Source organism: Nelumbo lutea, chromosome 2 (assembly GCF_056320005.1).
Source record: "Nelumbo lutea isolate HS-2025 chromosome 2, American lotus-T2T, whole genome shotgun sequence".
NCBI classification, from domain to species: domain Eukaryota; kingdom Viridiplantae; phylum Streptophyta; class Magnoliopsida; order Proteales; family Nelumbonaceae; genus Nelumbo; species Nelumbo lutea.
In genome coordinates, this window is record NC_142685.1 from 72346591 (window position 1) to 72358101 (window position 11511).

At 38.5% G+C, this 11511-nt stretch overlaps 1 protein-coding gene across 6 annotated transcripts in view; it reads left to right on the forward strand.

The window, feature by feature from the left end:
- Positions 1–7882, forward strand: part of LOC148871488 (hAT dimerization domain-containing protein) — a 38390-nt gene extending 30508 nt beyond the window's left edge. For 5 of the 6 annotated variants that reach the window (XM_088971728.1, XM_088971732.1, XM_088971733.1 and 2 more), the window contains 6 exons: positions 4217–5604; positions 5831–6517; positions 6615–6698; positions 6796–6871; positions 7009–7325; positions 7411–7882. In XM_088971728.1, coding sequence (XP_088827854.1) covers positions 4264–5604; positions 5831–6517; positions 6615–6698; positions 6796–6871; positions 7009–7325; positions 7411–7623 — 2718 coding nt within the window. In that variant the 5' untranslated portion in view covers positions 4217–4263 and the 3' untranslated portion in view covers positions 7624–7882. Of the gene's footprint in view, positions 1–4194; positions 5605–5830; positions 6518–6614; positions 6699–6795; positions 6872–7008; positions 7326–7410 lie in introns of all 6 variants that reach the window. The other variant, XM_088971731.1, reaches the window with a different exon arrangement.
- Positions 7883–11511: the final 3629 nt, after the last annotated feature.

Consider the following 11511-nt stretch of genomic DNA (forward strand, 5'->3'; position numbering starts at 1 on the left):
ACGGTTCCTTCAAACTACTTCACAGCATACCACTACCACACTTGCCCAATCAGGTATTGCTTGCATGCCATCTAAAACCTCTCCCTGGATTATTGACTCTGGAGCCTCAGATCATATGACCGGGACTCCAGGTGTGTTCTCTTCTCTTTCTGAAACCTCCACATCACAAACTGTTACACTTGCCAATGGGTCCTCATCCCCCATATGTGGTGTTGGTAATGTTGACATGGCTTCTGTGCCCTTATCATCTGTTTTATATGTCCCTAAGTTTCCATTCAATTTTATGTCTGTTAGTAAAATAACCAAAGCTCTTAACTGTTTTGTTACCTTCTTTCCTTCCACTTGTGTTTTTCAGGATCTCAAGACGGGGAAGAAGATTGGTGGGGGGCATGAAGCTGGTGGATTGTATTATCTTGACGGTGGTGGATCTTCAATTGCTCTTCAGACTTCACTTACCCCTCTACAATGGCATTGCCGACTGGGACATCCATCTCTCAAGGCTCTCAAGATTTTGGTCCCGTTATTGAGTCATTTGTCTGTTTTGCAATGTGAGTCATGTTAGTTTGGGAAATATCGTCGTGTGTCCTTCAGTCCAAGAGTTGAGAGTTGTATGTTGAGTCCTTTTTCTTTGGTTCATTCAGATGTTTGGGGTTCAATCAAAATAGTCTTATAATGGGTACACGTATTTTGTCTCCTTTATTGATGATTGTTCAAGAATGACATGAATTTACTTAATGAAAGAAAGAAGTGAATTGTTTTCCATTTTTCAAAAATTCCATGCTGAAATACGCACACAATTTGGTGTTCCAATCAAAATTCTCCGTTCAAATAATGGTCGTGAATACGTTCTTACTTCATTTCAACAGTATTTAGAACAACATGGCATTATTCATCAGACATCATGTGCATTCACCCCTCAACAAAATGGGGTAGCTGAACGGAAGAACCGTCAACTTCTTGAAACTGCTCGGTCTATTCTTCACCACATGAATGTTCCTAAACGGTTTTGGAGTGATGCTGTACTCACTGCATGTTTTCTCATTAATCAGATGCCCTCATTCATCCTTCATGGTCGGTCCCCCTTCTCTATCTTGTTTCCCACTTTATCTCTATTTCCATTAATTCCTCGTGTCTTTGGTTGTGTGTGCTTTGTCCACAATCTGAGCCCTGGAATAGACAAGCTAGATGCACGCTCAATTAAATGTGTCTTCCTTGGCTACTCACGGACTCAAAAAGGGTACAAGTGTTATAATCCCATTACTCGAAAGTGCTATGTCTGCCTTGATGTCACCTTTTTTGAGTCAGCCCCCTTATTCTCAAGTCCTGAAGCGCCTTCGTCTCCACCCGTCCTTCCTCTTCCTCTTCCTGTCAGTGATCCAGTTCCAGATGCTGTTGTTGGAGTAGACTCATCACCTCATCCCATGCAGATCACCACCGAACGTCCACCAATCCGGCAAGTGTATACACGTCGAACGACACCAGCCCCTCCTCTAGCTTCTACCTTATCTGCGGATCCTGTCATGGCTCCTATTGCTAAACCCTCAGAACTTGACCTACCCATTGCCTTACGGAAAGGTAAATGCAGTTCTACTCTTCATCCCATTTCTAATTTTGTTTCATTATCTCGCCTTTCTGCCTCACATCATCAGTTTGTTTCACTTTTGTCATCTATTTCCATACCTAACAATGTCCAAGAAGCTCTTAGTTCACCTAGGTGGCGGCAGGCAATGGAGGAGGAACTCTCTGCTCTTCAACATACTCAAACGTGGGAGCTCACTACTCTCCCACCTGGTAAGCATGTTGTGGGCTATAAATGGGTGTATACTGTTAAATACTTGCCAGATGGTAGTGTGGAGCATCTAAAGGCTAGACTCGTTGCTAAAGGTTACTCACAGTTGTATGGAGTGGACTACATGGAGACATTCTCTCCGGTGACTAAGATTGGCTCTGTTTGTGTGCTAATCTCCCTGGCAGTTATGTATGATTGGCTCCTGTTTCAGCTTGACATCAAAAATGCTTTCCTTCATGGTGACCTTGTGGAGGACGTATATATGTAGCAACCACCTGGGTTTGTTGCTCAGGGGGAGGATGGTAAGGTATGCAGATTGAAAAAGGCAATTTATGGGTTGAAACAATCGCCGCGTGCTTGGTTTGGGAAGTTCAGTGAAGTGGTGAAGAGTTTTGGAATGAAGCAGTGCCAGGTAGATCACTCAGTATTCAGCTATGACTCAGAAGCTGGGAAGATTCTATTAGTGGTCAATGCGGATGATATTGTCATTACTGGCAGTGATAAATTGGGGATTGGCAAATTAAAGGTATTTCTACAAAATCATTTCCAAACAAAAGATCTTGGAACAAGGTGTAAATCTGTGCCAAAGAAAATATGTTCTTGATCTATTGGAAGAAACAGGATTGTTAGGTGCAAAACCGACAGAGACCCCTATGGAACCAAATGTTAAGTTGAGTAGTGATACAGGAGAAGTATTTGAAGATCCTGGAAGGTATAGATGACTAGTGGGGAAGCTGAACTATCTGACTATCACGAGACCCGACATATCCTTTGCAGTCAGTGTGGTGAGCCAATTCATGCAGAACCCTCGTATACCTGACTGGGATGCAATTCTTAGAATTGTGAGGTATCTGAAAGGAGCTCCAGGCTGTGGACTATTGTATAAACCAGGAGGACAACTTGAAGTAGTGGGGTATACAGATGCAGACTGGGCAGGCTCAGTGAATGATGGAAGATCTACTACGGGCTATTGCACATTTCTTGGAGGAAATCTTGTGACGTGGAAGAGTAAAAAGCAGACGGTTGTGGCCAGAAGTAGTGTTGAAGCTGAGTATAGGGCCATGGCACATACTACCTGTGAGTTAGTGTGGTTGAGGAATCTTCTACAAGAAGTTGGGTTTCACATGGATAAACCTATGAGACTGTATTGTGACAATCAAGCTGCACTCCATATCTCATCCAATCCTGTATTTCATGAGAGAACAAAGCACATAGAGGTTGATTGCCACTTTGTGAGGGAGAAGGTCTTTGCTGGAGAGATAAACACAGAACATGTGGGCTCGAATGATCAATGGGCAGATTTGTTTACAAAAGCTCTAAACTCAGGGAAAGTGAACTATCTATGTAATCTCATGTCAGTTAAGTACTTTGCTTATGTGGCTGTTTTATTAGAGTACTCTGCCCCACACTTAAGTGAGGGTAGTTTAGTCTTTGTAAGTGTAATTAGAACCTAATAAACATTAGGGGGTCGACTGAATGGGAGACTAATCAGTTTCGACTAAACCCTCTTGTTCTCTCTTTCTCTTGTCTTCTTCCTCATCTTCTTCTTCCTTCTTCACTGGTTCGGGTTACTGTAGCTGCTCCAAAACAGCATTAATGGCCTGCAGCTTGCTTGAAGTCTTGAACTTAATGTTGATTATTGAATACTTGGGACCTTGAAATATTTTTACTTGATTACTGCAGATTTTTGCTGTGATTTGACATATTAATAGGTTGTTTGTTAATCATTTAATTTAATTTGAAGTTTAGGTATATATTTTTTAATTATATCCTTCATTTTTCTCTTTTTTTTTTCTGATTTTTCAAAAAAAAAAGTGCACCTTGCCTTGCGCCTTGCACCTCAGGCGCAAAATGGCCCTTGTGCCTTTTGCTTTTAAAACACTGCATATATGGGATCTTGAGATGTAAAACAAGTTGTAGAAATTTGAGGGCTAGGGTTAGGTAGCTGGTTTGCTAGATTAAGGGTGTGGGATGCCAGGCATTTGTATGTATCTCATTCTTTTTTCTTTTTAGTCATACTAAAATTTTCAGTTATCCATTAAAAATGATTCGTGATTTGTATGGATCCTGCCTGATTCATTTTGACTCATCTGAGTGAATTAACTAACTACTGCAAGTTAATTTTCTTTGACCTATTCCTGTGAACTTATGTTGAGATCATTGTTTAATATTCACGTAGTCTCACAACACTTGGAATGTTTCTAACCATTTTCTTTATTTTTTGTGAACAACCAATTAACAAAAACTTCAATGAAAACATTTTTCTTTATGCTTAAGTTTATTTTTATTTTTTATTGTTTTGTCTTTTCCTTTCTTTTCTGGTCAAACAAACAAAGCCTAAATAATTTGCATGTTTTTATACACATAATACATATGTGCATATTTTATCTTCTCATCCTTTTTAGTTATCTTTCTCCAAATATGCAGCCAAACCAGAAAAGGATAGAAGCTGCTGCAAGTGTGCAACTCGCTGAATGGTTGAAGAGATGGCCCCAGTTCGCTCAACAGGTTTTGTTGACCCTGGCTGGGAGCATGGCATTGCCCAAGATGAGAGAAAAAAGAAGGTAAAATGCAATTATTGTGGAAAAATAGTTAGTGGTGGAATATATAGATTGAAGCAGCATTTAGCTAGAATTTCTGGTGAAGTTACATATTGTAAAAAGGCTCCAGAGGAAGTATACCTTAAAATGAAAGAAAATCTGGAAGGATGTCGATCTAGTAAGAAACAGAGACAATCTGAAGATGAAGAACAAGCATCCTTGGATTTTCATTCTAATGATGATTATGAAGAGGAAGAAGGGCCTGTTGTCTTTAAAAGAAAGGGAAAACAAGTGACTAGTGATAAGAACTTAGTTATAAGTCTGGCTCCTCTTCGATCATTGGGATATGTGGACCCTGGTTGGGAACATGGCGTTGCTCAAGATGAGAGGAAAAAAAAGGTAAAATGCAATTATTGTGAAAAAATAGTTAGCGGAGGTATAAACAGGTTTAAACAGCATCTAGCTAGGATCCCTGGCGAGGTTGCGTATTGTAAAAAGGCTCCAGAGGAAGTATATCTTAAGATGAAGGAGAACATGAAATGGCACCGAACTGGCAGGAGACAGCGTCGACCTGATGCTAAAGAGATAGCAGCCTTCTACATGCATTCAGATAATGATGATGAAGAGGAGCAAGATGAAGATCTTCTACACAAAGAAAAGCTGGCCATTGGTGACAAAAGTTTGGGTAATGACATAAGAAAGAGATTTAGGGGAAGGTCCCCTAGTACTGCTACACCTGGTAGTGAACCTCAGTTGAAAAGGTCAAGATTGGATTCTGTCATTCTAAGGACACCAAGGAGTCAAACACCAACATCCTACAAGCAAGTAAAATCAAAGGCAGCATCTGATAAAAAAACTCGTAAGGAAGTGCTTTCTGCGATTTGCAAATTCTTTTATCATGCTGCAATTCCTTTAAATGCAGCCAACTCCCCATACTTCCATAAGATGCTGGATTTGGTTGCACAACATGGCCAAGGTCTGAAAGGCCCTTCTAGCCGATTGATATCAGGTCGATTTCTCCAGGATGAAATTGCATCCATCAAGGAGTACCTTGTGGAATTCAAGGCATCTTGGGCAATTACTGGCTGTACCGTCATGGCAGATAGTTGGAAAGATGAACAAGATAGGACACTAATAAACTTTTTGGTATCTTGCCCACGTGGTGTATACTTTGTTTCCTCTGTTGATGCAACAGACATAGTAGAGGATTCTTCAAGCCTCTTTAAATTGTTGGACAAAGTGGTAGAGGAGATGGGTGAGGAAAATGTTGTACAGGTACTTAGCTGTTCCCTTTTTTTGTTCTTTAGGCTCAGTTTGGAAAGAGTACAAATGCAAATACATACAAAATAATACAAAATATAAGGTTTTGCACTCTACATATTTGTATTTGTACTCCTTCCAAACTGAGCCTTATTATCTGGTCATCCTAAACTTTGTTAGATTACCATCCTTATTAGCTGTTATTTCCTTTCTCCTAATCTTATAATATTTTACATGTTAGGTAATCACTGAGAACACTGCCAGTTATAAGGCTGCTGGAAAGATGCTTGAGGAGAAGAGAAAGAATTTATTCTGGACACCTTGTGCTGCCTTCTGTATTGATCGAATGCTTGAAGACTTTGTGAAGATAAAATGGGTAGGAGAGTGCATGGAAAAAGGCAAGAAAATCACAAAATTTATATACAACCGAACATGGTTGTTAAATCTCATGAAAAAAGAATTCACAGAGGGGCAGGAACTTCTACGGCCAGCTATTACAAGGTTTTCCACCAGTTTTGCTACTTTACAAAGCTTGTTGGACCATAGGATTGGTCTCAAAAAATTGTTCCAATCAAATAAATGGATCTCATCCCAGTTCTCCAAATTAGATGAAGGTTTGGAAGTGGAAAAAGTTGTATTGAATTCTACATTTTGGAAGAAGATGCAGTATGTGAGAAAATCTGTGGATCCAATTTTGCGAGTACTTCAAAAGGTGGATAGTGAGAAAAGCCTGTCAATGCCATGCATTTATAACGATATGTATAGAGCTAAGCTTGCAATTAAGGCTATTCATGGTGATGATCTGAGGAAATATGGATCATTCTGGACTGTGATAGACAATCACTGGAATTCATTATTCCACCATCCTCTATATGTTGCAGCTTACTTCCTTAATCCATCATACCGCTATCGTCCCGATTTTCTAGCGGTATGAGAAACAATGATGATTTGAGATTTGCAATTTCCACTTTTTTTTTCTATTTTTTCAGAATTTAGTTTGCTATGTTTTTTCTACCTAATTGTAGCATCCTGAAGTAATTCGTGGATTGAACGAATGCATAGTTCGACTTGAACCGGATAATGGAAGGAGGATTGCTGCATCTATGCAGGTAATTTTGTTGTTTAAATGTTTTAATATTTATTACTTTCAATTTATGCTTTATTTTAGCCAAAACTGTTTAAAATATTCTGATAATATTGTTTTAGATTTCTGATTTTGTCTCTGCAAAAGCCGACTTTGGAACTGAGTTAGCCATAAGTACAAGAACAGAGCTTGATCCAGGTGATAATATTTAATACTAAGCAACTAAATTATTTATCAGTGCTTTTTGTGTATATAAATGTGAGATTGCACTTGGCTGTATGGCCTGTTCTTCAATAATAAATAATTTGTATTGTTCACTGCTTTCTACTTGTTAGCTGCATGGTGGCAACAACATGGTATAAATTGCTTGGAGCTGCAAAGGATAGCCATCCGCATATTAAGTCAGACATGCTCATCTTTTGGATGTGAGCATAACTGGAGTACGTATGATCAGATTCATAGCAAGAGACGCAATCGTTTAGGTCAAAAAAGATTGAATGATCTTATATATGTCCACTACAACTTGCGTCTTAGAGAACGACAGTTAAGAAGGAAGTCTGATGATTCTTTCTGCCTAGACAATGTGCTGCTAGAGAGCCTACTGGATGACTGGATTGTGGAGACAGAGAAACAAGCTTTGCAGGAAGATGAGGTTCTTTCTAGAATTGCTTTCTTCATCTTTCTTTGTTTTCCTTTCACAATTGAGCATAAAAGTCATTGGTTATCTTTGGTTGTAGGAAATTCTTTATAATGAGATGGAGCAAACTGAAGCAGATGAAAATGAGGTAAATGAAAATGAAGATGGAAATGCAGAAGGAAGAAAGGGAGCTGTGGAAATGGGAGTATTGCCTCTTGTAGTTACTCCAATGGAGGTTAATCCTGCCACTATGGTCGCTGCCACTGATGATGATGATGATCTTGACTTTCTTGATGATGATTTGACTGATTAGGTTAATGTGGATCATCTCAACATGGATGTAGTCAATTAGAGCAGCACTAGAATTACTGAACATTGATAAATGCAGTGCATGGAAATTGCAAAAGCAATTCTGTTGATGTAATTTGTTCTGTAATTTATTATTCCAAAGGTAATAACACTTAGCAAATTGATTGAAGTTAATGATTCCCCTTCTTTCTATATTGACGCCTTTCTAGGAAAACCGTGATTCGTTGCAGAGAGTATAAATGGCCTCAATTTTGATTTATCTACATACTCTGCTACTTCACTGAGTATACTGAAATCTTTCTCCTTATTATCTTTGATCAAATTCAGGCTTTCTTTCCTGTTTTAGGTTTTCTGTTTTTCATTTTCTTATAAGTTTATTGACCAACATTTTGGAGGCTCCGGTGCAACTTTTTCCAATTAGCCATTCAAGGTGTATAGGTTGTTCCCAGTCATGAGTTTGCAGACCATGGTGACAATACTGGGTTCCTAATAAATAAGTTATATAGTGGATATAATTTGATGAGGAAAACAAAAAATGAGCTTGAAAAAATAGATTTCTGTTCCTGATTTTGCCTCGTGGCCATTACAGGTCAAAAGCAAGAAGTTTCATTGACAGGTAACTTTCTCCTATATACATCTTCGATACTTAGTTCTATTTTCCACCCTCCAGACAATGAATGCCATGATATTTTTATTCTCAAAAATGATTTTTCAACTTCCTGGTGGTGCACACCAGGAGAAAAAGTCGTGTTTTGATTCTTTTTCAGTTTTCCTTATTCTTTTCCTGGCATTTCCCTCATTACATGATTCACCATTACTGTCATTAGTTCAGACGTTCTAATGGTCTTTTATGTGATTGCCATGCAGAGCTCATCAAATGCATAGAGTAATATCATTTTAAATCCATCACTTGATGTAAGCCCACCAGGTAGATGAATTTTAAATTTTTTGATCTGTGTTTGGAATTATCAATATTACCTGGATGAAATTGTACGTGTCCCATCCAAATACACTGTCCAGATGTGGCATAACAAATGGATATCACGTATCAACTACCCAGTCGAGTTCATACTTCATACTATGCTTATACCGTTGATGGTTTGATGTAATAATGTTCTCTTTATTGGTCAAAAAACGCTATTCCTATTTCATTGGGATCTATTGGTCAAAATTCTTCTGTCTTTATTTCTTTTACAGTATTCTACAATTGAGCCAAGATGGAAAAATGTGGTACTCACCGGCGGTGAGATCTCTTGTTAGTTATTGTCAGATTTTTTTTTTCTTTCATTTTTTCCTTTTGAGGGAATCTCTTCTAATATTTCAAAGCTCCAGATTAGAAGAGGCTGGTAGAACAATTTGCCACCACTGATCACATATGTGATCAAAGGATAGTTCCCTGAACTATTTGTTAATGGATACCCACTTGAAGAGGAGTCTTTCAGCTCTGCCTATTACAATCTCCAGTTGAAGACTAATACCCCTGAAGATCCGGTTGTTCCCCTCTCCCCATTACACCCAGCAGCAAGGTTCAAAATTTCTTATGCATCGGGCTGTATCGGCTGATACACATCATATCAGGGGCTTCTTGATACGCCCCTACAAGGGGTGTTTCGGGATTTGACCCAGTTCAGGGGGTAGATAGGCCTTAAATCAACCGCTCTGAACCAGGTTTAGAAAAGAAAACTAAAACAAAAAATAGGGGAGTGAGTCCTGATAGTCTGATATGCAGTATCGATATTTTGAACCTTGCCCAGCAGATTGCCGAAGGCCAAGTTTCAGGCCAAGCAGAAAACATGCAAAGAATGTCACCAGGAGACACCCAAACTTCACAAAAAATCCGGACGAAGTGAGACTACACTGCAAAAGAAAACGGGCAGCACAGAATAAGATGGATGACAGACTCCCACCTACTATCAATTGTTTGAATCTTATTCAGGATGGCAGCCCAATAAAAAAAGGCCACCTTGGATGGAGCATCTGACTTCCAAATCTATATCCAGGGAACTTAAGCTGAGTTATGATCCGTAAGAAAGAGAGACTTCACCGAAAAAGCAACATTAAAACTCCATAGCTACCATTTCTTGTCGAGCACACCCGCGTTTGGACTACAAGAAGGAACTCAAATCTTCTACTTCCCAATCTTGGATGTTTCATTTTAGACATGGGGCCCACTTGAAAAATGTAGGAGGAAGGAGAAAGCCAAAGGTAAAGAGCCACACCAAATGTCCTTCCAAAACCTAATATTTTTCCCATTTTCCCACCTTGAAAGAACACAATTAAGAGGACAGAGCCAGATTCTTCATGATGCCTTTATAACTAGTGCCATAGGATTGGGATGCAAGGTTTGTAAGCAAGCCTAGATCCTCCTCCCTATACCTATATTGCATAAGCTTCCTCCACAAAGCATCTCTCTCCACCTCAAACCGCTAGATCATTTGCCTAGAGGTGTAAAGTGGGCCGTGCCACCCCCAGTGAAAATTTTGGGGGTCGGCCCAGCATGGCCCACAGTCTAGGCCCATGTGGGCATGTGCCACGGGCCGAGCCTTGGGTTAGATCAGGCCAAAGCTATTTATTTAAAAAAATTGACAAAATAACTTAAAATTTTAATTTTATATGAATTTTGTGTATACAATTGCTTATATATACAATAATTAAATTAGTATAATAAAATTAAAAAATATATTTATTTTATTAATATATTATATACTATATATTATTATATAATATTATATAAATATATATATATATATAATATATGGGCTATGTCGGCCCATGGACCTAAAACCCCAGGCCCAACACGGTCCAAGTTCGTGCCAGGCCACAGGCGGCATAACCCGATTTACACATCTACATTTGCCTAGAAAGCAGTTTTCATAGCTTACAAAGGTCTCAACCCAATTCTACCTTTGTGTTTTGGGAGACAAGCTTTATCCCCCGCCACCAGGTGTAATTTCTTTTCCTCCTCATGCCCTTCCCAAAGGAATTGACGATGAAGCTTTTCAAGTTGTTCCAAGACCTTTGTGGGTGCATGGTAAAGAGAATAGTATATTGGTAGGTTTGACCATTTGAGAGAGCACGTTGGGTTAAGGTCATAGCACTCATTTCTTCCACCATGCCAAATTTATTTGGACTTGTAATTGGCTAGCAAAAACTTTCCCAAATATTTGGTTGGTAATGACCCTATCATGTATCCGAATGTGGCGGCAAATTTTTGGATGAGAGGTAATGGATTTGGAGGATGGGCTACATTCGCTAATATATATATATATATATATATATATATATTAATTAAGCACATGCATTTAATTTTAGATATATTATAGTTAAGATAGAAATTGAAAATTAACAAAAGTAACAATATGATTAAAAATAAACTTAAATATTTATTATTCAATTACGACATCATGGGTTTCTTTGAAAAGTTGGATCATTGACCCACCATCTAGATAAGAAAATAATTTTATTTTTGGATTAGTTTTAAATTAGGGAAATTATAGTCGGATCCAATTGTACATTTAAATTTAGGTTACAAGTTGGTCCATAAACCAACAAAACTCTGACAACCGGCTCTTCATTTTAAATTATAAAAACCCTCGCCATGTCATCGGAGGCTTACATGGCTGTTGCCAACATGGGACTCTTAATCCATGTTGAACACAACAAAAATCTTATACTAAAATTGCCCTTTAATGTTGGGCAATGGAAAATAAAAAAAGGGTTTTTAATTTCTCTCTCCCCCCTCACACTCTACTTTACAGTCATCTTTATTTGCTAAACGACTATGTGATTTGAAAATAAATAAAAATGGTTATTGGTTTTTATATTTACATTTTCTATATCAATTTTTCTCATTCATTCTCTACCTATCATTCTCCCTGAATCTCTCTCATTC